The sequence below is a fragment of the Chaetomium fimeti genome, assembly GCF_033439085.1.
Source record: "Chaetomium fimeti strain CBS 168.71 chromosome Unknown B0H64scaffold_1, whole genome shotgun sequence".
In the NCBI taxonomy this organism is placed as follows: Eukaryota; Fungi; Ascomycota; class Sordariomycetes; order Sordariales; family Chaetomiaceae; genus Chaetomium; species Chaetomium fimeti.
The window spans coordinates 3,395,045-3,422,160 of NW_026944329.1; the positions used below are offsets into that span (position 1 = coordinate 3,395,045).

At 59.8% G+C, this 27,116-nt stretch overlaps 7 protein-coding genes across 7 annotated transcripts; 4 read left to right on the forward strand and 3 right to left on the reverse strand.

Moving 5' to 3' along the window:
- The first annotated feature begins 446 nt into the window (after nucleotides 1–446).
- On the forward strand, nucleotides 447–2,964 carry B0H64DRAFT_334484 (N-acetylglucosamine-phosphate mutase-like protein). The gene is made up of 2 exons (XM_062801105.1): nucleotides 447–1,565; nucleotides 1,621–2,964. Exons 1-2 carry the CDS (start codon nucleotides 789–791, stop codon nucleotides 2,479–2,481), a joined length of 1,638 nt encoding a protein of 545 aa, XP_062664394.1. The 5' UTR covers nucleotides 447–788; the 3' UTR covers nucleotides 2,482–2,964.
- A 929-nt stretch (nucleotides 2,965–3,893) lies between these two features.
- B0H64DRAFT_438009 (S-adenosyl-L-methionine-dependent methyltransferase) lies at nucleotides 3,894–5,279 on the reverse strand (the record flags this gene model as incomplete). Its single annotated transcript, XM_062806306.1, has 6 exons — nucleotides 3,894–4,372; nucleotides 4,439–4,770; nucleotides 4,838–4,947; nucleotides 5,029–5,048; nucleotides 5,115–5,128; nucleotides 5,197–5,279. 6 exons carry the CDS (start codon nucleotides 5,277–5,279, stop codon nucleotides 3,894–3,896), a joined length of 1,038 nt encoding a protein of 345 aa, XP_062664395.1.
- Nucleotides 5,280–5,743: 464 nt separating this feature from the next.
- B0H64DRAFT_382093 (Mob1/phocein) lies at nucleotides 5,744–7,740 on the reverse strand. Its single transcript, XM_062802843.1, has 4 exons — nucleotides 7,378–7,740; nucleotides 6,825–7,189; nucleotides 6,658–6,769; nucleotides 5,744–6,602 (listed from the first exon to the last, which is right to left on the reverse strand). Exons 1-4 carry the CDS (start codon nucleotides 7,398–7,400, stop codon nucleotides 6,062–6,064), a joined length of 1,041 nt encoding a protein of 346 aa, XP_062664396.1. The 5' UTR covers nucleotides 7,401–7,740; the 3' UTR covers nucleotides 5,744–6,061.
- Nucleotides 7,741–7,915: 175 nt separating this feature from the next.
- Nucleotides 7,916–10,793, forward strand: B0H64DRAFT_334493 (uncharacterized protein). The gene has a single exon (XM_062801106.1). The coding sequence runs from the start codon at nucleotides 8,042–8,044 to the stop codon at nucleotides 10,577–10,579; it is 2,538 nt and encodes an 845-aa protein (XP_062664397.1). The 5' UTR covers nucleotides 7,916–8,041; the 3' UTR covers nucleotides 10,580–10,793.
- Nucleotides 10,794–10,832: 39 nt separating this feature from the next.
- B0H64DRAFT_26097 (uncharacterized protein) lies at nucleotides 10,833–13,120 on the reverse strand. The gene is made up of 2 exons (XM_062799991.1): nucleotides 12,913–13,120; nucleotides 10,833–12,823 (listed from the first exon to the last, which is right to left on the reverse strand). Exons 1-2 carry the CDS (start codon nucleotides 12,918–12,920, stop codon nucleotides 11,086–11,088), a joined length of 1,746 nt encoding a protein of 581 aa, XP_062664398.1. The 5' UTR covers nucleotides 12,921–13,120; the 3' UTR covers nucleotides 10,833–11,085.
- A 3,606-nt stretch (nucleotides 13,121–16,726) lies between these two features.
- B0H64DRAFT_26128 (uncharacterized protein) lies at nucleotides 16,727–18,206 on the forward strand. Its single transcript, XM_062799992.1, has 2 exons — nucleotides 16,727–17,018; nucleotides 17,114–18,206. The coding sequence occupies exons 1-2, from the start codon at nucleotides 16,943–16,945 to the stop codon at nucleotides 18,019–18,021; spliced, it is 984 nt and encodes a 327-aa protein (XP_062664399.1). The 5' UTR covers nucleotides 16,727–16,942; the 3' UTR covers nucleotides 18,022–18,206.
- Nucleotides 18,207–18,885: 679 nt separating this feature from the next.
- B0H64DRAFT_449440 (reducing type I polyketide synthase) lies at nucleotides 18,886–27,052 on the forward strand (the record flags this gene model as incomplete). Its single annotated transcript, XM_062807091.1, has 4 exons — nucleotides 18,886–19,269; nucleotides 19,344–19,430; nucleotides 19,494–20,404; nucleotides 20,482–27,052. Coding segments are annotated over exons 1-4 (7,818 nt in total), but the record flags the coding sequence as incomplete, so codon positions are not given.
- Between the last annotated feature and the right edge of the window lie 64 nt (nucleotides 27,053–27,116).

Genomic DNA, 27,116 nt, shown 5'->3' on the forward strand with positions numbered 1-27,116 from the left:
AGCAAGTAAAGAACGGGACAAGAAATTGAATAAATAAGCAAAAGGGGGCAAAGTCAACAAGTTCCAGAGTGGGTGAGGGCGCGCCCCAGCAAACGGACTGGAATCGACCCAAAAGGAAAAGAAAGATAGCAAAATGAGCAAATGGAAGCAAGGGATGCAACCTTGATAGCGTCTCAAATTGCAATTTGCCAATGCATCGTGTGTTGTCCTGCCCGGTCTTTGCTGCGATGAGTTGTCGAGGTGGTAGTGAATGGAAGTGAATGAACAAGGCAGGCGTTCCTCGAGCGACGCGTTCCAAAAGGTCAACCAACAATTCGCCAGGATGAGGGCGCTTTCCCTATTAGGCTAGCTTGCGATGTCCCACATTGCCAAGAGGTCCCTCAACCCCCACCTCGACCTCCAACACACCCCGGCACCTAACAGCCCAGCGCGGGGCAGCTCCCTCAGGGCCTCCACCGCTTTCAGTCCGACCTCTAAAACCACCACCCATCTCGTGTTCCTGAGCCTCCCCCTTCCTCCTTCTTTTCTTCGATTTACTGTTCCTGGGCTAAAATCTGGGCTATTCACATCCAACAATTGCGTCATTTCATTTCTGATCCTCACCACGTCTTTAAATCTCCCGTTCTTCCTCACCAATACCCCGCATCACCCATTCCAAACAACTACTACCTGACCTACTATTCGGAGCTCCGGTAGCACCCAACATTTACTTACCCACCTTACCTTGCCTACCTCCATACACTCCAATCCCCGTCGGTACCTTGCAAATATAAACACCGCCACCCAAAATGGAGAACCACGACAGGGCAATCCTAGAGGCTTCGGCCAAGCACCCGATCGTGCCCCTTGAGAAGGGCAGGTTCTACACTTATGGCACCGCCGGGTTCCGCATGAAGGCCGATCTGCTCGAGGGTATTTCGTTCCGTGTCGGTCTTCTCGCCTCTCTTCGGAGCCGCAAGCTTAACGGGCAGGCCATCGGTGTTATGATCACTGCCAGCCACAACCCGGCCGTCGACAACGGCGTCAAGATTGTCGATCCCCTAGGCGACATGCTCGAGCAGGATTGGGAACGTTACGCTACCGCCCTGGTCAACGCCCCAAGCGACGAGCAGCTCGTTGAGGTCTACAACAGACTGGCTACGGACCTCAAGATCGATCTCAAGGCTTCCGCCAAGGTCGTCTACGGTCGCGACACGAGACCCTCGGGCCACAAGCTGGTGACGGCCCTCGCAGGCGGTCTCGAGTCTACTAAGGCCGAATATGTCGACTACAAGATCCTCACCACGCCCCAGCTGCACTACCTCGTGCGGGCCACCAACAGCGAGGGCACACCGTTGTCATATGGCAAGGTCAGCGAGCTTGGATACTACGAGAAGATTGCCGAGGCCTTCGTGCGTGCCATGAAGGGCAGGAGGATCAATGGGACTCTGCAGGTGGACTGTGCCAACGGTGTTGGCGGTCCCAAGCTGTCTGAGTTCCTCAAGCACATCCCTAAGGACAAGGTCAACTTTGATGTCAAGGTTGTCAACGACGATGTCCTCCGGCCCGAACTGCTCAACCTCGACGTACGCACCGCGCACCCTATCCCTTTTCTATTTGACATTGCTAACCCCTTTCTAGTGCGGTGCCGATTTCGTAAAAACGAAGCAGAGGGCTCCTCCCACCCCCAAGCCCCAGCCTGGCGTCAGGTGCTGCTCCCTGGATGGTGACGCTGACCGCTTGATCTACTACTGGCTGGATCCTGAGGGCGGGTTCGTCATGCTGGATGGCGACCGCATCTCGTCGCTTGCCGCCTCCTTCATCGGCGACCTCGTCGAGAGCGCCGGTCTCAAGGACGAACTGCGCATCGGTGTCGTGCAGACAGCCTATGCCAACGGCGCCAGCACGAATTACATCACCCAGCACCTGAAGTTGCCCGTCATCTGCACGCCGACTGGCGTGAAGCACCTCCACCATGTGGCTCAGGGATTCGATATTGGAGTGTACTTTGAGGCCAACGGCCACGGCACGGTCCTCTTCTCCCCGGACGCCCTCAGCTCTTTCAAGAACAAGGAGCCACAATCGCCCGCCCAAAAAGACGCACTTGACACCTTGGCCGCCCTGGGCGATCTGATCAACCAGACCGTCGGCGATGCCATCTCGGATGCGCTCATGGTCGAAGTTATCCTCGCCCACAAGAACTGGACCCTCCGCGACTGGGCCATGACATATGCCGACCTCCCCAACCGCCTTGTGCGCGTCGAGGTGGGCAACAAGGACCTGTTTCAGACGACCGACGCCGAACGGCGCCTGTCGCACCCGGAGGGCGCCCAGGACGAGATCGACCAGGCCGTCAAGAAGTACAAGGACGCGCGCTCCTTCGCCCGCGCCAGCGGCACCGAGAACGCCTGCCGCGTCTACGCCGAAGCCGCCAGCCGCTCCGAGGCCAACGAGCTCGCCGAGCGCGTCGCCAGGATCATTGAGCGCTACGGGACCCTCTAGGTCCGGGACCGAGCCGTTTCATCATCGTCGCTGGAGCCGCGCCCCATCACTACCACCACCACCCTCTCAGCGCTCCACATCGATTTACTAACCGCGAACAACGGGCACCCCAACACCGGCCGAAACTACAACTACAACTACAACCGCAACCGCAGCGTCTCGTTGTTCTCCCAGCTGCAACCGGCCCCGCACCACCAACACCCGCGGTTCGACCCGCTCGGCAGATACACCACCACCACCACTACTACTACTACTAGCACGGATACTTTTGTGTTTGAGATGGAGGAGGACATCCAGGAGAGGGAGCGCCTGCGCCTCGCCGGCGTCGTGCCCAAGTACAATGCCCCCTGCAGCAGCTGCAGCAGCGGGGAGACGACGCCGGACGTGGGCTCCTCGCCGTCGGATCCGTTTCTGGGGCCTTGGCATTCGAGGATGAAGGAGGCGGGGCTGGAGCCTAGGGAAGGAGAGGGGGAAAAGGTTGAGAAGGGGGAGAAGGAAAAAGGGGAGGGATGCGCGGGGGGGTTACTGGAGGGTAAGGATGGTGAGGAGGAAAAGGAAGGGAGTCAGCAGACTTGAGTTAGGTTGGGTCGGGAAAAAAAAGGGGGAGGGGGGGGGCAAAAAAGATGAAGGAAAAAGTTGAGACGAAAAAAAAAGAGTTGGTGCGTTCTTCTGGTGGTTGTTTTGCATCTCTCTGCTTTTAGCTTGCCCCGTTTACCTGCTTGCCTGCCTTGTTGTTTCTTGCTTGGTTTTGTGGTTCGGTGGCTTTTTCGTAGACGGACGGATATGGGAGGATGAGAGGATGAGAGGAAATGATATGACAATCAATGATTGACGATGATGACTAGGACGATGATTGATTTTTAGGCTCTGCCAAGTGGGAAGAGAGAGGGGAAAGTAGGGAGGAAACCTAAAACTCAATAAGTAGACAGGTGGTAGGGTACTTCTTTGGCGGGTGGATAGGAATAAAAAAACAACGAGACGAGAGTTGACACCCTAAGCGCACCGAGTGACGGGGTTCGTCCATGGAGAGGATTACAATATGAATGAGGATATGTCAAGATGGATAGACGCCAAACAACGAGGTCCTTCTAATTATCCCACGCATACATACGGGTATCCCTATTCGTCATCAAGACACTCAAGGTCATGCACCATACTCGTCACTTTCTCTTTTCCTTTCCTGTCTCTCCTCTGTCAGTCGTGCGACGACAAAAAGCCCATAGAAACGCCAGTTGACCCTTCTCTAATGGTTAAAACCAAAGCCCACCAGCTAGCCAGCCATAGTAACGCTAGTTAGCCCATCCCGTGTCACCATCCCTCGAGAGCCTTTCTCACTCCTCTGCTCTCGCCATTGCTACATCACCCAACATGCCGCCGGCCCCAGCAGCATACGTCCGCTTAAGATGCGCCTACTAGCACATCTTGTACAGGCAGGTCCCACCGGCCTGGCGGTTGGGGTCGGTTGTCTCGAGGCGGTACTCGACCTTGATGTCGAGGTCGCGCTTGTTCTTCTCGTTGGGGCGGTTGTGCAGGGCGCACTCGACCTTCTCGCCCTGCTCGACGGTAAGGACGTCCTGCAGGTAGAAGACGGTCTGCTTCCAGTGGGTGTACTTGGTGTGGGGACCCGTCGAGAAGCGGATGGGCTTGTGGCAGGCCGTGAACTCGATGTCGAACCACGCTACTAGCGCGTGGATGAAGTCGTCGCGCCGCGCCGTCAGGTCGAACGGGCAGCTGAAGGCCAGGTCAGCCGCCTGTACCTTGTAGAGGTCGAGGGTCAGGACCGGCGTCGGGTCTGTTACGACGGCCTTCATCTCGACTGTGTCGACGAGGGGTTCCGAGAGGGCGGTATCCTTCAGGGGGCTGTAGTTGAAGCCGTAGACGTTATCCCAGACTTTGGGGTGGTTAGCATCTTGGGGAAACCGAAAAGTGGTTGGGTGGATGGGGCGGGGGTGCGTACAGCCAATCTTTTCTTCCTTGTAATCACCGTCCTCTATTCCAGCGACAAAGATGGTAGCCTTGTCAGGGAAGATTAGGCCGTCCTTGTTCAAGTACGTGTCACGGGCGTACAGCACCGTGTCCAGCATGCTCTCGTACAGGAGGAAGTAGCCCATCCACTCGGAGATGATAATGTCGACCTTGGGGAACGGCATTTCGATCTCCTCCATCTTGCCCTGGATCAGTGTAATCTTGTCCGACAGCCCATTGACCTTGACGATCTCGCGCGCCTTGAAGATGATGGTCGACATGTCGACGCCAATGACGTGTTTCGCGCCAGCCTTAGCAGCGAACCTGATGATAGTCTGTTAGCTGCTGAACTTGCGGCCATCGTGTGTGTGTGTGTGGGAGAGCGCCATACATGGAGAGAATTCCGGTGCCGCATCCTACATCCAGTACGACCTTGTCCTTAAGGATATGCTTGTTTTGAACGATAGCGTTCATGTACGACCTTGTCCGGACCTCATCTTTCTGCAAAGGCGCGCACACGCAGGTTAGCCAGCCTTGTCTTTGAATTTAAGGGGTGGTGGCGGGGCGTCGAGAGGCACACACCAACATTTCCTCGTGGATGCCTTATCGCGGGGTCGCAATGGTTAGCCAAGAAGTCCGTGTTAGATCCAACAGCAAATTCGGCTCACCATGGTGGTTATAGCTAGAGCAGAATCGTTAGCATTGGTATGCGACCGCGGATCCATGGGACGCAGAGGAAGAAGAACATACCTGTTGAAGTAGTGCTGCTCCGAGTGGTCGAGCGACTTAAGCTGCTTCTCGGCAACCTCGATTTCCATTCCCTCGCCAGCCATGCTGATGTGTAGGAGTTGTTTGGAGTAGTGAAGGGTAGTGAAGGTGACCACGTTCAGATAGGTAAAAGTCTGGTTTAGTATGATTCTTCAGTATTTGAGGAAAAATGAAGAAGTAGAACTACCTAAGTAGGCAAAAAAAAAAGTTGAGGATATGGGCAAGTCCGATGGGGTCTGGACTTGGGCTTGCCTTTGCGCAGAGAATTTGGGTGGAAAATTCCAAGACGGCCCGCTAATCGAATGTGGGGAATATTGCCCCGCAGTGTTGTTCCTCGTCAATTGTAAAACACGCCGCCGCTTATGGAGGAAGGGGCGTCGTCGTGTGAGGTGAGACTCCGATAAGCCGATAAGCACCTCAGGTAAAGAGTACCTAAGTGTTAACCTCAGGCTAGAGGATGAAGTCCCGTCTGTATCGAGATTTAACCAGGATTAGACTAATTCTACTCTGACACGGGCACAGAGAAGGGTTTTGCCGCTGAACTTATGTGTGTATTTAGGGCCTTCTAATCGACTGGGCTCTCTTACACCGACCCGGGAGACGTACCAGGGGGTTAAGCCACCGACCTCGACATGTGTTTGCCCTGCCAGTGTCTCAAAGCGCAATGTTTTACGAATAACAATAGCCGCTAGATCGTCTGCGCCTGATGTTTGCCCGAAATCTACCAAAGACCAAACTCATGAAATCCTGGGAGCAGAACTCCCTCCAACCTATACCCAAACGCCAGGTGATGCATACCGAATATCAATGCTGGCTACCTTAGGAAGACAATGTATTTTTACCCTTTTCAAGCCATGCCCGCCATCTGCAACAACCGTGTGCCCACCTTCAGGTTGGCATACTCGTAGGCTTTCGACTCGGGCGGGAACGTGCCATTGGCAGCCCATAGATCAATCAGGGGCTGCATCGGCTCCAGCTCCTGCGGCTTGAGCATGTCCAGCGCCGTGGCGGTCAGCACAAAATGGCTGAAGCAGCTGTTGAGTTGTTTCTCTAGGTTGAGGTGGTAGAAGGGCTCCACAAAGTGCGCCCAGTAGAGATGGGCATAGACGCGGAACATCTGGAGGAAGATGGTCTTGCAGATGCTGGCGAAGTCCTTGGGAAACCCGCTACGCTTGCCGACCCACTCGTCCGGGCTGCTGAGGAGAGCGGTATTGGCGATGTTGGGACTGTGGGAGAACGAGACCCCGGCGGCGTCGGTCGGGAAGATGTTGGTGTCGTCGACTTTGCTCGAAATCCATCGTTGCATCAGCGCGATGTACTCAATTGCTGGTAACTCGACACGCTCGTAACGATCGCCAGATTTGTTGAGCCATGTGTATGAGTGGTTCCTGGGACGGGCTGTTAGCACCTGGGTTGGATCATAGCACAGCAAAGGGAACTCACGGCCCAGCAGACATGCGGGGGCATGTGGTGGCGTTGCAGAGGTTCTTCCCGTTGGCCTCTTTGGCGTACACGACATGGACGAAGTTCCATAGATTGCGATAATGCTCAACCACTACAGATGCAAATCAGCGATGAAGCATGGGATGAGAAGAAAGAACCTTAATTACCGTGGTGCGCAATCCATTCGCCCTGCTCGACCGTCTTGGGTCTGCTGCTGAGCGTCATGAAGTTGCCCTTGACGATATGCTTCGCGTAGGCGGGGTTGAGCCACATGGGCAGCGGCTGAGGAAGGCGATAAGAACTCAACACCTCGTCACCCGTGGACGCCATGCCGATAGCTTGAGAGAGCGCTGGCGATGCAGGAAGTGGTGGAAGCTTAGAGGATGACAGGTTGCTTGCTGACAAGTTGCTTGACGACTTGCTCCTCTTGGAAAGGCCTCCGGGTGAGGGGAGGCGGGCATCTTCAACTACGGGTGACACGGGGCTCTTCGAGCTGGCCTGCTTGCTCGAGGTTCCCCTCAGCCGGGCATTGCTGCAACGCGGGGTCAGCATCGTCGTTATACCTGCAAGTCCATGTCTCAAATAAGGAGCTACATGCGTAACTCGAAAGCGGAAGCACATAAAACGAGCAACGAGAATACATCGCCAGACCGTCGGCTTTGAGGATGGGAGCAGACATCGGCAGGATAGAGGTAGGCTTGCTTGAAGGTAGGAACTTACATGCCGGAAAAGAGGTTAGACATTGCAATGTATGTCTTGGGGCGCTATGAAAGAGGTGTGGGAGCTAAGGCGAGAGATTTTGAGGAGCGAGGTGCTTTTCGTGCTTTGCGTAGTGGTTTGTTTCACCGGCGGTCGGTGTGCAGATCAGATGTAGAACAGATAAGACCGAAGGAACAGGCCAGGTTTTGGATGTGGGATAAAACAGACTACGTAGGCTCTGTGCTCACCCACTAAACAGTGCCGGTTGACAACACTTCCAAATTAATGGGTATTGAGTTCAAAATTGCAAGTGCAGTGCTGCCAGTGACTTGGAGTAAACGCAGATGGGCGCTGCCAGCACCAAAGTGAGAAAGGGGAAGGAACAGTGAAACTCGCTTGGCCAATCAATGCCAAGCAATCAGGGGTCTCCTGCTGCGTTGTTTCTTGGCGAGAATCCAATGTGGCACGTGAGCGCGTGTGCAGTTGGTGGTGAACTGCCCCACCCTGAAGGCCGCCTTCCCTGAGAGAGAACCGGAGATCCGTGTCTGCCAAGAGATCTGCTCCCCTCTCGGCCCGCACACTTTACGTCGTGCATTTTACACGGTCTCTCCATGCATCTCGATCAGGCAGCCGCCGGTCGCTTAGCCAACTGAAGCAGAGGGAGGGATGACTCTGAAGAGTTAAAATGTCTCATCGCGCTCTTCGGGGGAGATGGAGGCGCCAGGGCTTCCAGTGCCTTCAGACAGTCTTTGCATCAACAAACCATCTCCATCACCAGTCAATCCTCCCACAGTCTCTCCAACAAAAAGTGATGAAATCACCATCGCTCAGCGAGAAGATTGCCTTCTTCGACCAACTTGATGCTCTTGACAATGTGAGCGATGCGGACGATGAAGTCGATGAGAAGGAGCAAGACCATCGAAACAAGTGTCAAGCCTTTTTCAACTCACGAAAACGGAAGAATCCCGAACCAGTTCAAGAGAAGGCCAATGCCCCTTCCCATCAACGGAGAACTACATCAATGCCTACCCCGGCCGGAGTTACGCCAGGCTCTCGGGTCATTCAAGCTACTCCTGCGGTTCAGAAAAGGGTGACTAGACAGGCCACAGGAATTGGGGGGCTCCTCCCAAACACTACTTCATTTGTTGAAGAGACACCGGTGCCGAACACGACTCGCCCACTGCCTGCAACACTTCGGAGGAGTTCAACAGTCCCACCGCCGAATTCTTCATCAACAATCGAGCAGTCCCCATCGGCAAGCACCGCGTTGAGGAAGCGGAAGCGGCAGACATCGACCAAGTCGGTGCCCGAAGCTGCCCAGATGTTCAGGGGTCTCTCATTCTATTACATTCCAAATAACGACATTGCCCCTGCGAGAAAGCTGCGCATCGGCAAGGCTCAGGAGTACGGTGCTCGATGGGTGCGGAGCTTGGAGGACGCTAGCTACATCATCGTTGACAGGCACCTGGAATACAAAGACCTCGAGTGCGTGCTCGGTGCCGAGGTTTCGGACTCTGTGGTCATTGTCAACGAGGAATATCCCATCGACTGCATCTCCTTCCGCACACTACTCAACCCAGACCAGAATCGGTACCGGGTAGCAGGCTCCCCCGGAAAAAAAGACAAACTTATCTCTGACGAAGCGCCGCCTCGCCCATCCCAGAGTCCCGATCATTCGTTGCAAGTGAAAGCACCTCGGAAACCAAGAAGGAAGGACTCGACAGATCCCCCACCTGGGAATGAACCAGCATCTCTCGATGGCTCTGCGCAAGTTTCACGAGAAAAGTCGGAAGACCAGACCTCGGGGGGGATCTCTGGCAATTCGTCCGAGGCTCAGGCCCGCCAAGTTCCTCCAACAATACAGGACGACGAGTCATCAGACAAAGCCCCGCATCCACTTCGTCGAACATCAAGCGCCAAGGATGAGCTGTCAGAGTATATCGAACTCCTTCAGCAGTACAAGGACCTCCCATTAGACGTAGGATCGGATGACGCCCAGTCGGTCAAGGATGCTCAAGAGGCAGACACGGGCTCCGAGATCGAAGAACCGTCAGCGGACGAGCGAGCTCGGAAGAGGACGGCAAAAACGCGCCGCAAAGGCCAAAAAGAAATCCCCTTCGATGAGCGCTTCGCCTGCAACCGCGGAGGGACCAAAGACGAGGCCGCCGACGGGACCAACCCCAACGCCAAAACCATCGAGATCCTCCAAAGCATGTGCGACTACTACACGCGCACCAAGGACACCTGGCGCATCATGGCCTACCGCAAAGCCATCGCCACCCTCCGCCGCCAGCCCACCAAGATCACCACCGAGGACGAAGCCTACCAGCTCCCCAACATCGGCCGCCGCCTGGCCGCCAAGATCGAGGAAATCGCCACCACCAACCGCCTGCGCCGCCTCGAATCCACCCTCGACAACCCGCTCGACCAGACCCTAGAAACCTTCCTCGGCGTCTACGGCGCCGGCACCGCGAGCGCCCACAAGTGGATCGCCCAGGGCCACCGCACGCTCGACGACCTCCTGCACAGGGCCGACCTGACCCCCAACCAGCGCCTCGGCGTCGAGCGCTACGCCGACCTCAACACGCGCATCCCGCGCGCCGAGGTCGCTGCCCTGTTCGAGTGTGTGCGCCGCGAGGCCGGGCGCATCGATCCTGCCGTCGAGCTGCTGGTCGGGGGCAGCCATCGGCGTGGCGCGGACAGCTCGGGGGATATCGATATCATTGTCACGCGGAAGGGGACGGCGGCGGCGGCGGAGCTGGTGCCGTTTCTGGGGGAGCTGGTGGAGGTGCTGGAGCGGAAAGGGTTTCTGGTGGCCACGCTGGCTGCGCTGCATGCGGATCGCGCGGGGAGGGATGGGGTGGGGAGTAAGTGGCATGGGTGTTGTGTGCTTCCGCCCGGGGAGGAGGTTGAGGGGGGTGAGGGTGGTGGTGCCCCGAAAAAGCCGATCTGGCGGCGGATTGATTTCTTGCTGGTGCCGGAGGCGGAGTATGGCGCGGCGCTGATTTACTTTACGGGGAATGACATCTTCAACCGCAGCCTGCGGCTGCTGGCGTCCAAGAAGGGCATGCGGCTGAACCAGCGCGGGCTGTACAAGGAGGTGCTGCGCGGCAAGAACAGGGCCAAGATCACCGAGGGCCAGTTGTTGGAGGGCAGGGACGAGAAGCGCATCTTTGAGTTGCTTGGGGTGAAATGGCGCGAGCCGTGGGAGCGGTGGTGCTGAGTTTGGGGGAAGGGACGTAGTGGCGTGTCGGATACCCTGGTTTGGAGGTATGGCTCTGAGGGAATGAACGTATGTGTATGTATTGGATTGTATTGGATCTGGTGTCCTTGGGGAAGCCAAAAAGGGTGATCGGACAAGGAAGGTTGCGAGGGCGTTTCTTATTGAGTTTGCTTGGTTGAACGACTAACCAACACCATGGGATGTGACACGGCTCAAGTATAAGTTGATCTTATGTATTAAGATAATGACTAGTAATTAACCCCAACTCCAGCCCAAACCCAAATGTAGCCTCCCTGTATGCGATGCATCCGAAAAGTCGTGACAGTCATCCGAGCCAGTCGTAACGTCATCAACCCCAGCCATGCAACCCATTACCTCTATGTACAAGAAATAGCCACACAGTGGCGTTTATCGTGGACGAGTCACAGACTCTCCAACAAAGACCAGTTTATGAACAAGGTCGAGGAAGGAATTAAAAAAGGGAAGAAAAAAAAAAGAAAACCATCTCAGCAAGCGCCATACTTGACGCCGCGCTTGCCGACCTCCTTGCGGCCGACGGGGCACTCGGGCAGGACCCAGCCGCGGGACCTCTTGGCCTCGCGCTTCTCGGCCAGCTGGGGCTGGGGCATCCAGGCGTCGCGCGGCAGGGCCTTGCGGCGGGTGCCGTCGGCGGGGGCGCCGATCTCGGCCTTCCAGTGGGCGTGGCCCGGCATGGGCTCGTCGCCGGCGAGCATGCACAGGCCCCAGAGGGCGAGGCAGGCCGTCATGCGGGCGTCGGCCGGGTCGACGACGCCCCCGTCGAGAAGGTCGAGGTCGTCGGCGCTGGCCAGCTGCACGCTGCCGACGTCGAGGGAGCCGAAGTGCGGCGTGTGCTCGGCGCCGTTGCGCACGTAGACCAGCTCGATCTCGGTCAGGATGAAGCCGTACCGGCAGCCGTGCTCGCGCATGGCGTGGTGGAGGTGGGCCAGGCCGCGGAGGTACTCGACGCGCTTGACGTTGCCCTCGGCGCGCATGCCCGTGTTGAAGCGGTCGAAGCTCTTGACCAGGCCGACGACGCGCGCCGTCGGCTTGCCGCCGAAGATGGCCGCCGCCGAGGACGACTCGCCCGCCGCGCTGGCGACGAACATGCAGTCCGTGGCCATGCCGAGGTTGTTGCTCTTGGGGGTGGGGTTGGTCTTGGTGGGCGCGACGGTGAGCTTGAGAGGGCGCTGCGAGCAGAGGGCGAGCGCGTTGTTGAGCTTGGGGAGGTAGTGCGCGGCGTAGATGGAGTGGAGGGCCGCTTCGGTTTCCGGGTGGCGCTGGGTGGTGGCCGGGGTTGGCAGGAGGGCGGAGGAGATGGGGGTGGACAGGCAGCCGGCGGCGCCCGGCATGGAGAGGATGGAGGAGGCAGTGAAGTTGGTCCAGGGGCGGATCTGGCGGACGTCCCACCAGAAGTGCTTGGTGTTGGGGTCCCGGAGGGGGAAGGAGAGGTTGCGGACAAGTGATGGGGCCGGGTTAGGTGCGGTGAGGTAGGAGTAGAGGGTGGTGGACGGGGTCACCTCCGGGGTGATGGGCGCGGCAGCGGCCAGCGGCGAGGGGCCGCGCGGCATGAACTGCTGGTAGAGGAACTGGTCCTGCTGGGGGAGAGCCTGGGGTTGCGGCGGGGGAGTGGGGCTGCTGCTGGCGCGGGCCGGCATGTAGGTAGGCATCTGGTAGGCCGGGAAGTAGTTGTCGACGGTGACATTGTCGAGGCTGCATGACGATGCGCGGCGGGAGTCCATCACTGACGACTCGCGGGTGAAGCTGACGGGAGAGCAGAGGAGAGGAGCCGGGTTGCTGTCGTCGGCGAAGGTGAGGGCAGCCGAGTACGAGATGGTCTCCGGGTTGGTCTGGCTGCGAGCGTGCGTCGGCCGGTAGGCACTCTTGTTCGGCAGGCTGGGCGCCGGAGAGGTCCTCGCCCGCTTCGCCGGCCGGGGAACAACAGCAGGGGGGATCATGGCCTGGTCTTGGCTGCGGATCTTGGGCAGGAGGAGCGGCCCATGGGTGCGGATGGGAGACCGCGCCGGGGTGGTCCGGCGGGTGCTCGGGGCAGTGATCGAGTCGGAGGGCGACGACTCGAAAGAGTAAACAGACCCATGCGAGCTGGAGCGGGCATGGCCGGGGTTGTAGGGGATCTCGAGCAGTGACGGGTCAAAGGTGAAGCTCGGAGGGGTGGTGGGGTCGCATGATGGGAAGGTGAAGTCATAAGTGACATCCGCTGCCAGACTGATTGTTGTTAGGATCTGATCTGTCTGATCTGTCTGATCTGGTGTTCGAGGGTACCACTGGCATGGTACTCTAGGTGAATAACTCACGTGGACATGTTGGCGACTGGTCAAGGGTGTGTCGACTTGGACACACACACAGCAGATTATAAAATTAGTGTAGTGTGCGAGGGTGAGAGCTCCGTGGGGAGTCAAGTTGGGAGACCGGCTCCGTTGGTGTAAGTGTTTGACAGAAGAGAGGGAGAAGGAAACGAGGTGGTCCGAGAATATCGACCAAGCCTCCAGACAAGTCCAGGGAATCGAGGGGGACTGGGGAAGTGGAATGGATGTCTGAGGATGAACAAACAAGAGCGACGAGGAGGGGGGAAGAGAGGTCGTACTTATCCTCGCGGCAGATCAAGGCCGGAATCATAGGCCACAGACGGCCGCTTCGGTGCGGGCCCAAGATGCATGAGCCGACTCGCGGTACTAGCACTGGACGCGGCGGTCTGGAGACGGATCATGACAGGCAAGCTAGTGTGGCAGGGTAGGATGTTACTCGTGAAGGTGGTGTGGATCTTTGGGATGCTTGGATGATGGATCGTGGATCGTGTAGCGTGTAGCGTGGACCGTGACAGCGCCGCGGGGCAGTCACTGAGCGAGCGAGCGCGGACCGCGAAGAGGGAAGAAAGAAGCGCGGAGTGGAACCGTTGATCCCGCGCCAGGAACCCAAGGTTACATCTGGCCCAGAAGGGACCGTCAGGTACGTACCTTTCGTCCTACCAGAAGTGCAGCTGTGTAGCCTTAAAAAATTGCAAATTGCCATTCGATGAAAATAAATCCTGAAACACGGAGTCAAGCTTGCCATTTTGTGGGGTGAACGGCGGATATTGCAGCCACACAGAGACCTTCTTTTGCTCGGACGGGATGATTGAGACGCTGAGGCCGCGCACAAAGACGGGTACGTACCTTGCCGCTGTGGTCGGCGGCTCGGGGGGATATCAGACGAACTCCCATGGCTACCGCTTGGGCCAGCGGCTGGTGGTTCACAAATGGCCCCTCAACAAAATTAATTGTGTGCGAGTTCTTTTCTTTCTGCCAAGCCGAGAAAAAAGGGGGAACATTGTCGGTGAGCAATCGGTTCCTGCCCAAATCTGCAGAAAGGACCTGCAAGCTGTGCTGGCCCAAGCTTCATTTTCCCTCGATGCGGGCATCCCGTCCCCCACAACTGGCTCACCTCTGGAAAAAATCGAACGAACGAGGAAGCAATGTGGGAGCGTTGCAAAGAAGGCAAGTTGAAGTGCATTTCGGGCCTCTGATTGGCTCGGCATCTCGTTAATGCAAGCCGCCCGCAGGCGTCTCGTGAGTCATATTTCGACACCTGGCAAGCACCGCATTAGCGGGCTTGTCGATGTGCGACTCCACCCCGCGTCCGGCAGAGCGCCAATAGGAAACCCAGGACCGGGGCGCGCTTCTGCCGCGACTTGGCTCTCCGTCGCGGCTCTTGGGACACGCTTCCCGCGCGGTCGACGTGGGCGTGGATCGCGGGGCGTGACAGTGGGGCGAACGGCAGAGCAGCCACGGTTGTGGCTTTACCCCACGTCGACGCCCACGTTGGAAGACAGATTTGGGCAGAAAGGTACGCTGTTTAAGGTCACAATGGCCACGCCGACATGGAAAATGTAGGGCAATCCTCGCGAATGAAGCTCATCAGGTGTCCCTCACCGGCATCCATTGGGCATTCCCCCTTTCCGATCCCGGCGTTTGGGCAGCTCTGCGTGGAAGCAGTGCTGGCCTCATTTCCCAGGATAGTCAACGTTACCTACCCGCCGAATTCAGTCTTCTCGGACCGAGGATTCCATGACGGGTGCCAGGTGAACCCTAAAGTTATTTTTGGGCGAGACCTCAACACCAGCATCCGCCGATCGAGATCTTATCCCGGCTCCGTCCGCTCGGAATCAAAGGGATCCTGTCTTAGGGCTGACGGGCAGGCTTGATGACCTGCTTGGAGGCGGTTACTGAGATTGCTGTTGTTTGACGACTGCCGGAGGGAGCCCATGGTTGGGCGGTTGCGGAATTCGAAGTCCCAATTCGGTAGCCGCCCAACTAACCGCGGGCGCTTGCGAGCGACCAAGCGAGAGGCACAATGTTACCGTACCAGCCTCCCCTGTTAAGATGACCCGTGCGTAGCAGGGGGGAAATGTTAACAAATATTAGCCGCGATTTAACAATTTTGACTGACCAAAGAGGCGGCCGTGATCGGGGAGTTACATGGATAGACGGGCGGCTGCTGAAATTCGCGGCTCGACCTCGCCCCAGGCCCGTACCCCAGGTTGCCTCTGGAGAGACCTTCGTTCCGAGCCGACCGCGTCAGCGCTCGTTGCACCGCCTCATCCCCCCAGCCGGGCGCTTAAAGACCCTGCCAAGGAGTCGGGGTGAGCTCTCGGTCAGAGAACCATCTTCCGCTGACCGAGGTGAGAGCGAGCGCGACTACGACGCGATCAAGCCAAGCCCAAGATCCACGAGCACGCGGAAACACGTGCACTCGTGGATCGGTTTCGGACCCCCTCTCCCCGATTCGTGGTTTCCCCCCTGCCGTCGCCATGCAAGTCGCGCCCCGCACTCAGCCAATCCGACCCGCGCAAAGTTCAACTCTCACCGACTCTCACCTGTCGAGTTCGCGATTCGGCCCGTCGATTGGCTGTCACCGCCTTTTGGCTTTCCCAACGCCCGCGATTGCATGACTCTTATCTGCAGCTTCCTCGTTGGCGTCCGGCTCGAGATGCAGGCGAAGAACTTTTTCTCTCAACGGCAAATTGCGTGGAGGTGAGGGGAAATTCCCGCATCCGGCAATTTGTTTCCATCTGTTTCCTTGTTTCCCCCGCGACTTCCCGAGGGGTTTCCCGTGTTTCGATCGACAAGCTTCCAGAACGGGAAGCCACCTCGAGCCACACACCACCACAGCCAACCAAGCGTTCGTTTCGTTTCAGGTGGACGCACATGCAAGCAAGACGCAAGCTCTGAATGACTCATTCAATTGATTAACATCCTTTCGTCATCCTACTATCCGGCCGATCGGGAGTTCTTGTTCTTGTTACTGTGTAGTGGAGGTGAGCGAGGATCTTTTGCCTGCCAAGATGGTGCATGATGGTTTGTCGAAGGGGTCAGCGGCGAGCACAAAGACCGAGGGGGGAAGCAAGTGTTTCCTCGTGTGTCTCGGGTGGACGCGTCCATTGTTCTATGAGACGCCTCACCAGCGCGAGGCGCACATGCAAAACAGAAGTGGCTTCGATATTTCACACATCTTTTCGTCTCAGCCACCCCACAACTTCTCCTGTCTCAGAGGTTGTGCCGCTTCGACCCATGATGATGCCTATCACATCAAGCTCGTCACTCAACAAGTCCTTGCAGCCACTCAAGTTAGTGTCTCCGTCCTCAGGGCCTCATGGAGTATCATTTTTAGTTTGACAGGCTCAAACCGGATACTGCTTTCCCATAAATATCAGAGATGCATCCGTGGTGGGTATCAAGCTTTATGTAAGCCGGCACTCAAAGAGTCTCGATATGGGTCGAAATATTCGTCCACACTCCACAGCACACAGAGTGACGACGCCGTGTGATAGCGGCTCAAACGTCGCAGCCGAGCCAAAGCCCACGTGGAAAGGTGAGACATGCACTCAGCAAAAAGGTAGTACAGGGTTAGGGTAATGCCTCTCTTCGCAGTCGCTCCGAACCCCGCCTCCCCAGTTCTCAACACTTCTTTTACAGACTCAGAAGAGAGAGCTTCATTACAATGCATGCTGATGTTCCACCGCCGCGCCTTTTGAGCTTCTACAAGTGAGATTGGCTACCGTGTGAGGTAGTTATATAGTTATTTACCAATTCGGCAACCGGGGCTGGCACGCTTCGCCAATTCGATAAAGTTAATATTGATTGTTTCCCAAATTGACAAGAGCTCGACATGCGCTTTGATCGCTAAATCTACCAACTCTACGCTTAACTTGACGTCGTCTCTCGCCATCCTGTTACACGAGAAAAACAACGACGGCCATAATCATTAATATTTGTTGCCATACGAAGTATAGTATTCGGTTTGTTAAGAGCGATTCTAACTCCGAGTCAATTCAACAATTGACCAAACATGCCTGGCATTAAGAACTTCGACCCGAAGAAGGATGTGCCGGATCTCGCGGGCAAAGTCATCCTCGTGACAGGAGGTACATATTTTATTCTATTTCACTTTAGTTATTTTCTTACTCACCTAAATAATATTCTCAATTGAAGACGAGCCATCATTGACCACATCCAACAGGCACCGCCGGCGTGGGCGCCGCAACGGTGATCGAGCTCGCGCAGCACAACCCAGCACACCTCATCTTCACGGGGCGCAACCCCCAGTCAGCCGAGGCCACCATCTCTAGCGCGCGCTCCTCTGCCGCCGGGGCCGGCACTAGTGCTGAGGCCGTCCCGCTCACATTCATCGAATGCGACCTCGCCAACCTCGCCTCGGTCAAGGCCGCCGCCGACAAGGTCCTCGCCCTCACCGACCGCCTCGACGTGCTGGTCTGCAACGCGGGCATCATGGCCCGGCCCGCCGCCCTGTCGCCCGACGGCTACGAGATCCACATGGCCACCAACCACCTGGGCCACGCGCTCCTCACCCTCAAACTCCTCCCCCTGCTCGAGCAAACCTCAGCAGCAGCAGCAGCATCGTCCGCCGCAGGCACCAACCCCGCCAACCCGGCGCGCATCATCACGGTCAGCAGCGCCGCCTGGCGCAGCGGCGCGCCCCCCGGCGGCATCCAGTTCGACCGGCTCAAGACGCCCCAGGCGATGGGCGTGGGCGGGCGCTGGCTGCGCTACGGCCAGAGCAAGCTGGCCAACCTGCTGTGGGCGCGCGAGCTGGCCGCGCGCCACCCGGCCGTGCTCTCCTTCAGCGTGACGCCCGGGATCGTGGCCACGGGGGGTGTCGCGGCGTTTGGGCTGGCGGACAAGTTGTTGGTGTATGTGGCCAATGCTGGGCGGGTGTCGAGCGTCGACCGGGGCGCGTATAATCTGCTGTGGGCGGCGGCGGTGGTCTCTGGGGATGCGGTGGAGCGCGGTGGGTTCTACGAGCCCGTTGGGGCGCCTTCCGCGCTGCAGAGCAGGGCTAGTAGGGATCCTGCCCTGCCGGGCAGGCTGTGGGAGTGGACGGTGGAGGAGTTGGGACGGTTTTTGTGATCACGAGGACGCCTGCGGGACGGTCCGTTGGGGACGGACGGGGCGCGGATGGGGGCCGGATGGGCGGCCGGGATAGGGGACAGCGTGGCGGCGCGCCGGCAGTAGCTTCCATTGTTTTTCGGGGGATTCGTGCTTGCGTGCAGGAAACAGGCATGCTGTCGACATGTTGGTCCGATGTTGGTCGCTCTGTTGATCCATGCTGTTGTTCCATGCTGGTCCATGCTGGACCATGCTGGTTGGTGATGACCCCCACCTATATTGGTCTCGGCATTCAAGCATTCCTGCTTCACAGCTTCCTCTCTCGTGGAGAGTTCGGATCCGGGGGACGTGGGGAACGTAGCCCGGCGAATCGGGTATCTCTGGTGGTGAATGCCTCCCTCTTTGTTTCCGAAGGGAGTGCCACTTATCTCTTCGACGCCGTTGGAGAGCTCGAACCCTGGCTCCTGTGGAGTTGTTCTTGGCGGGACAGGCGACCAGTTGCGCGGGAGAAAGGTGCGGTCATCCTATCTATTTCTTCCGTTCGGTCTTTTGACCTTGCCGTTTCAAGGTCTAGCCCGAAGGCTGGTTCCGCGGTCTACCCGACACCGGAAGCTCCGGATTTGCTGCAGCTGCTGCATGCCAGGGAAGAACACCTGTTTGGGGTTCGTTGATGCTATGCGATGGTAGGAAGAATGTAGGATCGGCCTGTGAAGCGCCCCTGCAATGGAACAGCAGCTTGTCCAACGGCATACAATGGTGAATGGCAACCGAGCCAAGTGGCCAATTTCTTTATGCTTTACCGAATGCCTGTCACCGTTGTTCCCCACGTGCCTTATTCATACTGATGGGACCGAGTCGGTGGCGCCCGTTGTGTTGTGTCACCTTGGGAAAGGGAAACGGGTATAACTACCTATCTTCACCTCGACCACAACCACATTTTGCCACATCTCGCTTGAGATCCAGATCCAGCTACTACTGGTATCCGGACTGCTACTAGTTAGCACTTAGAGCCAATTCAACATGAGCCCTGCCGAAACAGCCAACGGCGTAAGCCCTCCTCCACACGTCAACGGGGTCAATGGCGTGCAGAAACCAAAGACGGAGCCATTGGCCATCGTGGGCATGGCCTGCCGCTTCGCCGGTGGCATCACCAACCCGGACAAGCTCTGGGACTTGGTATCCTCGGGGCGCGATGCTTGGTCCGAGGTACCAAGTGACAGGTTTAACCAGAAGGCCTTCTACCACCCCGACTCTCAGAGACTATCCACTGTAAGTACCATCCAGTCATGCCAGGGAGGGAGTGAGTGATATCGCGAGATCAGTGTTAACATCAACCATCATAGATGTCTATGCAAGGAGGGTTCTTCCTACAGCAAGACCCAGGAGTGTTTGACTGCTCCTTTTTCAACTTGACCGCCGACGTGGCTGCGGTATGTTCATCCCCCATACCCCACTTACACCATGAACAAGCCCCCTGTTCTAACCCGGAGTAGGCCATGGACCCCCAGATCCGGATCCAACTCGAAGTAACATTCGAGGCCCTCGAGAGTGCCGGCATCCCGCTCTCCAAAGCAGTCGGGTCCAACACATCAGTCTACACAGGCTCCTTCACAAAAGACTACCAGGACCTGCAAGTCCGCGACCCCCTGCACACGTCGCGCGGCTTCGTGACGGGCAACTACGCCGCCATGCTGGCCAACCGTGTCTCCCACTTCTTCGACCTTAGGGGCCCGAGCACGGCCGTCGACACGGGCTGCTCAACCTCTCTGATGGGGCTACACCTGGCGTGCCAGAGCCTGCGGGCGGGCGAGTCGGACTGCGCCATCGTGGGCGGCGCCAGCCTGCACCTGAACCCGGACGCCTTCGCCAACCTGTCGGCGCTGCAGACGTGCGGGCCGCACGGCAAGTGCTACGCCTTCGACCACCGCGCGCAGGGCTACGGCCGGGGCGACGGCATCGCGGCCGTGGTGGTCAAGCGGCTGTCGGACGCCCTCCGCGACGGCGACCCCATCCGCGCCGTCGTGCGCGAGTCGGCTGTCAACCAGGACGGCCGCACGCCCACCATCACGGCGCCGAGCGAGGACGCGCAGCGCCGGCTGATCGAGCACTGCTACAACATAGCCGGGCTGGACCCGCTCGAGACCTCGGTCGTGGAGGCGCACGGGACGGGCACCAAGGTGGGTGACCCGGCCGAGGCGAGGGCCATCGGCGCGGCGCTCGGCCGCCACAGAACGGCTGCCGGCGTGCCGCCCCTCTATGTAGCTTCGGTCAAGACCAACCTCGGGCACACCGAGGCGACATCGGGCCTGGCGGGCCTGATCAAGATGGTCATGTCGCTGGAGCACCGGCAGATCCCGGCCAGTCTCAACTTTGAGAAGGCCAACCCAGAGATCGACATGGAGGCGTTGCGGATCAAGGTATGTCCATCCCCGCTCAGGGGCTCAGGGGGTGTTGTTGTTTACGGAGCGGAGCGGCTAACAGCACAAACTACCAGGTCCCTACAACCCTCGAACCATGGGAGACAGACGGCGGCGTTCGGCGTGTCTCGCTGAACAACTTCGGGTACGGCGGCACCAACACCCATGTGATAATGGAGGAAGCCGCCGCACACCTCACCCCGGAACCCCAAACAAACGGCGTCACCCCCACCGTCAACCGCCAGCTCTTCATCCTCAGCGCGCGCGACAAGGCCGGCGTGGGCAAAGTAGCCGCCAACCTGCGCCAGCACCTCACCCAGCACCCGGACATCTCCCTCCCCAACCTCGCCTACACCCTCGCCGAGCGCCGCAGCAGGTTCCCCTGGACCTGGACCACCTCAGCCGCCACCGTCTCGGAACTACTCACCGCCCTCGCCGACGACACCACCACCACCACCAACCAACCGACCCAAGCCACCAACGACAACAACGGCCCCCCGCGCCTCGGCTTCGTCTTCAACGGCCAAGGCGCGCAATGGCACGCGATGGGCCGCGAGCTGGCGGCCGCCTACCCCATCTACGCGCAGACGCTGGCCGAGTGCGACCGCACGCTCCAATCCTTCGGCTGCCCGTGGTCGCTGGTCGACGAGCTGGCGCGGGACGAGGCCGCGTCGCGCGTGCACGAGGTCCGCGTCAGCATGCCCGTGTCGTGCGCCGTGCAGCTCGCCCTGGTCGAGTTGTTGCGTTTCCTTGGGGTGGTGCCGGCTGCCGTGACGGGGCATTCGAGTGGGGAGGTGGCGGCGGCGTACGCGGCTGGTGCGGTTACCCTAAGGGAGGCGATGGCGTGTACGTATTTTAGGGGGCTGGTGAATGCGGGCCATTTGGCGAAGCTGGGGGAGGGGAGTATGGGCACCATGATGGCGGTGGGCTTGGGGCCGGCGGAGGTCCAGGTGTATCTGGATAGGATGGAGGGGGCGGCCAAGGTGGTGGTTGCGTGTGTGAACAGCCCCTCGAGCGTGACGCTTTCGGGTGATGTGGTCGGGATCGAGGCGCTTGAGACCGAGTTTGCGGCGCAGCGCATCTTTGCCCGCAGGTTGAGGGTGCAGGCCGCCTTCCACTCGCATCATATGCTTCCGCTGGAGGAGGATTATCGCGCAGCGCTGGAGGAGCACATGGACACGGAGGGCGAGCGGGCATTCGCGCCTGGCGTGCGTTTTGTCTCTCCCGTGACCGGTGAGGCGGTTGAAGATGCCGACAGGCTCGGCCCGGGGCACTGGGTGGACAACATGACGCAGCCGGTGCTCTTCGCGCAGTCGTTCCAGGCCATGGTGGCGGCAAAGGATCAACAGCAGGTGGACATGGTGGTCGAGGTGGGCCCTCACAGCGCCCTTGCCGGCCCCATCCGCCAGACTTTGAGGGGTGTCCCGGCTATCAAGAGCTTTACTGTCGGGTACGGCTCCTGCCTTGAACGTGGCACCGATGCAGTGCGCACCATCCAGAACTTGGCCGGAGCCCTTGTGTCAAGGGGCTACCCGGTCGACACCATGCTGGTCAACGCCCCCCGCGGACAGGAGAGGCTTCGGGCGCTTGCCGGCCTCCCATCATACCCCTGGAACCATAGCCAGCGGTTCTGGCACGAATCCCGCGAGAGCCATGAGCACAGGTTCCGAAAGCACTCACTACATGACCTGCTGGGGTCGCGGCTGGAGGGGGCAAGCGACGGCTCGCCCATTTGGAGGCACATCCTCCGCACCGGGGAGCTGCCATGGGTGCGCGACCACATTGTGCAGGGTGATACGGTGTACCCAGCGTCCGGGTTCATCGCCATGGCCATCGAGGCGGTGCGCCAGCTTCATAGTTCCGAAGCGGACAGCATCTCTGGCTACCTGCTCAGCGAGGTCGAGATCCTCAAAGCGCTGGTCATCCCCGAGGGCGAGAAGGGTGTGGAGGTGCAGTTGTTCCTCGAAGCGCCTAACGAGAAGGCGCTGGCGCAAGGCAAGCGCGTCTTCCGCATCTACTCGGCTCCAACCACCGGAGCGGAGGGCACATGGTCCGAGATGGCAAGGGGCACCATCGCCGTCGAGAAGGCGGCCACTCCGTTACCTGTCCTGAGGTCGACAGCCAGCATCGAGTTCGACGAGGCCGCCTATCACAAAAACATGAACCCCAAGACTCTATACGATGTCCTGCATGGCGTGGGCGTTAAGCACGGCCCGTCATTCAGGAAGCTCGTAGACATCCGCAGGGGAAGCGACGAGGCCAAGTCGACATTTGAAGTCTGTGACTCGGCGGCCCTGATGCCGTGCCAGTACCAACAACCGCACGTCATCCATCCCATCACGCTCGACGCCGTCTTCCAGGCCGCCTATACCACGCTCTCCCCGGAAGCTCGCGAAGCCGTAGGCGCGGCGGTGCCGACGTCCATCAAGTCGCTATACGTTTCCTCGGCCATCAGCTCCGAGCCGGGACACCGCTTCGAGGCCTTCTCCCGCCTCCTCCAGCGCCACCGCTTGGGGTTCAACGTCGCACTCGCAGTCCTCGAGTCGGGGCAGTCCAAGCCGCTGATCGAAGTCGACACCATGAATTTCACCACCGTCGGCGGGACGGGCGCCAGCAGTGACAGCGGCAGTGATGAGGCGAACACCGCCCTGGCAGCCGCCTCCAAGATTTGCTCGTTCATCGACTGGGAGCCCAGCGTCACGCTCAACGACGCCCACACTCAATGGGCCGAGCGGCTGAAGCGCCCGGCCGACCCAGTCGAGAAGATCCTGGCACAAGACCTCACCCGCGCGGGTTACTACCTCGTCGCCGACGCTGCGGCGCAGCTGACGGAGGACGACATCGCCAACCTAGAGAAGCACCACCAGTCCATGTGGGCGTGGATGCAGCTGCAGCTCGAGCGGGCGGCTGCGAACGAGCTCGCGCCGGGCAGTGCGGAGTGGGCAAGCACACCAGCCGACGAGCAGTCAACCTTCCTAGACGACGTGGCGGAAGCGAGCACGAACGGGGCACTCGCCGTGCGCGTGGGACGCAGGCTGCTCAGCATCCTACGCAAGGAAGTTGCGCCGCTGGAGGTCATGCTCGAAGGCGGGCTGCTGTACAAGTTCTACCAGGACATGCTGCGGTTCAAGGCCTCAACAGCGCAGCTGGCCGAGGTCGTGGGCGCCCTTGCGCGCGAGAACCCGCGGCTCCGGATCCTGGAGATCGGCGGCGGCACGGGAGGCTGCACGCGGCCGGTGCTAGACCACCTCCGCACGCTCAGCGACGGCGGCGTCAACGCGGCCGGCTTCGAACACTACACCTTCACGGATATCTCGTCCGGCTTCTTCCAAGCCGCGCGAGAACGCTTCGGCGAGTGGGGCGACCTGATCAGCTACACGGCGCTGAACATTGAAGAGGACGCGGGCGAGCAGGGCTTCTCGGAGAAGAGCTACGATCTGATCATCGCGGCGCAGGTGCTTCACGCGACCAAGAACATGGCGGTGACGATGCGCAACGTGCGCAAGCTGCTCAAGGACGACGGCAAGCTGCTGATGATCGAGACGACCAAGGACAGCATCGACGTGCAGATGGCCTTTGGCACGCTTCCCGGCTGGTGGCTGAGCGAGGAGCCCGAGCGGAAGTACAGCCCCAACATGCCGCTGCCCATGTGGGAGCCATACCTAAAGAACGCCGGCTTCACGGGCCTCGACCTCAGCGTGTGGGACTGCGAGGACGAGGAGCACCAGACCATGAGCGTCATCATGTCGACTGCCATCCCCGAAACCGCACCAGTCTACCCCGACCAGGTGGTGCTCGTGTACGATGCCACAGCACCGCCGCCACCAGGCTGGCTCGAAGGTCTCGCGTCCACCATCACCGACACCACCGGGGTAACCCCCTCGGTAACGGACCTAACCTCGCCCGACGTCGAGAACAAAGTGGCAATCTTCGTCTCCGGGCTCGACGGCGCAGCACAGAACTACCTCGACGACGACTATTTCGAGTCGATCAAGGCCCTCCTGCTCAACGTCAAGGGTCTCCTCTGGGTAACCACAGGCTCAGCGATCGACTGCCCGCAGCCCGAGAACGCTCTACACACCGGCTTCCTGCGCACCTGCCGAGTCGAAGACGGCAGCCGCCGTCTAGTCTCCCTCGACCTCGACCCAGCCCGCCAGCACTTCGACTCCCCCGCCATCACCCACACCACCATCACCAAAGTCTTCACCACCGCCTTCAACACCTCCTCCACCAACAACACCAACCCCAACCCCAACCCCGCAAACGACTGGGAATTCGCCGAGCGCAACGGCACGATCCTGCTCCCGCGCCTGCGCCGCGACGCGGCCGAGAGCGCCGCCTACACCAACGCGCCCGGCGCGCCCGAGATGCAGCCCTTTCTCCAGACAGAGCGACAGCTCAAGCTGGAGGTATCCAAACCCGGTCTGCTGGACAGCATCGTCTTCCACGACGATGCCGACGCCGGCGCGCCGCTGCGGCCGGACTGCGTGGAGATCGAGCCGCGGGCGTACGGCATCAACTTCCGCGACGTGATGGTGGCGATGGGCCAGCTGGACGGCGAAGAGGACTTGGGCGTGGAGTGTGCCGGCGTGGTGACGCGGGCGGGCGAGGAGGCGCGCGCGCAGGGGTTGGAGGTTGGGATGAGGGTGGCGGCGCTGACGGCGCAGGGGCGGATTGCCTCGCGCGTGCGCGTGCCGTGGGTGTCGGTCGTGCGCATGCCCGATGAGATGGACTTTGCCGATGGCGCGAGTGTTTGTGCCGTGTTTGCGACGGCCTACTACTCCATGTTTGAGGCTGCGCGGCTGGAGCCTGGTGAGACGATGCTCGTGCATGCGGCGTCGGGCGGTGTTGGGCAGGCGTGTATCATCCTGGCGCAGTGGAAGGGGATCGAGGTGTACGCCACGGTGGGCACGCCCGAGAAGCGCCAGTTCCTGACCGAGACGTACGGTATCCCCGACGACCGCATCTTCAACAGCCGCGATGTGTCGTTCGGGCCCGGCGTGATGGCCGCCACTAAGCAGCGCGGCGTCGATGTCGTGATCAACTCGCTGGCGGGTGCACTCCTCCACGAAAGCTGGGGTGTCCTGGCGGCACACGGTCGGTTCATCGAGATCGGCAAGAAGGACATCTACAACAACATGTCCCTGGATATGGCCACCTTCCGCAAAGCCGCAAGCTTCATCGCCGTGGACCTCATCCAGCTGTGCAACAACCGGGGCCGCGTCATCAACCGCGTCCTCAAGGCCGTCATGGACCTGCTCGAAGCCAAATCCATCCGCAACATCTCGCCCATCGTCACGTACCCCATCTCCGCCATCGGCCGCGCCCTCCGCACCATGCAAGCCGGCAAGCACATGGGCAAGATCGTGGTCGTGCCCACAGTCGACGACATGGTCAAGACCATCCCCAGCCGCCCGACCGCCACCCTCTCTCCCAACGCATCCTACCTGATCATCGGCGGGCTCGGGGGCATCGGCCGGTCCATCGCGCGGTGGGCCGTCGAGCACGGCGCGCGCAACCTCATCCTCATCTCGCGGCACGCCGCCGACAGCCCGCACAGCCAAGCCCTGCAGGCCGAGCTCGCCCGGCAGGGCGCCACGGTAGCGGCGCGCAACTGCGACGCCAGCGACCTCGCCAGCCTGCGCGCCGCCCTGGCCGACTGCAGCGCAAACAACAACATGCCGCCCGTGCGCGGCGTGATCCACGGCGGCATGGTGCTAGACGACTCGATCCTGGAGCGCATGACAGCAACACAATGGCGGGCGGCGCTGCGGCCCAAGGTAGCCGCGACCCAAAACATCCTGACCCTCTTCCCCCCCACCGCAAACGCAAACACGGACACCGACACCGACACCGACACCACGCTCGATTTCCTAATCCTACTCTCCTCCGCCGTCGGCGTGCTCGGGTCAGCATCACAAGCCAACTACGCGGCGGGGGGCTCCTTCCAGGACGCGGTGGCGCGGCGGTGCGCGGCGGCGGGCCAGCCGTGCGTGACGACCATCGACCTGGGCATGGTGGACGGGGTCGGGTACGTGGCGGACTCGGACGCGTCGGTGGCGGCGCGGCTGGTGAGTGCGGGTCACCGGCCGCTCTCCGAGGCCGATATGCTGCGCCTGATCGACTATGCCGTGCGCCGGCCTGTGCGCCGCGATGGTGGCGGTGGTGGCAGTGTGAGGACTGCGCAGGTCGTGGTTGGGCTGGCGGGGAGTGTGCTCAATACGAGCCGGAAGAGTAACGATGGGAGTGGGCCGGGGTGGGCGAGTGAGACGAGGTTCGCTGCGCTGAGGGAGGAGGATGATGACGATTCGCGTGACTCTGCAGCGGCGAGGAAGGGGGGGTCTGGTTTGGGTGGGCTGAAGCAGCGTCTGGCTGGTGCGCGTGGTGTCGATGAGGCTGTCGGGTTGGTGGAGGGTGCCATTGTCAGCAAGCTGGCTGATATGTTTGTCATCCCGGAGCAGGACATCGATGCCACGCGGCCGCTGGCAAAGCATGGGGTGGACTCGCTGGTTGCTGTCGAGCTGAGGAACTGGATCGTTCCCATGATGCAGTGCGAGATGTCCATTTTCGACTTGATGCGTGCTTCGTCTCTCCGCGAGCTGGCGAAGAAGATCGCGAAGAGGAGCAAGCTGGTCACCTTGACCGATGGGCGGAGTGGAGGAAATCCCTGTAGTCAGCAGTAGGATATAGAGAGCGAAC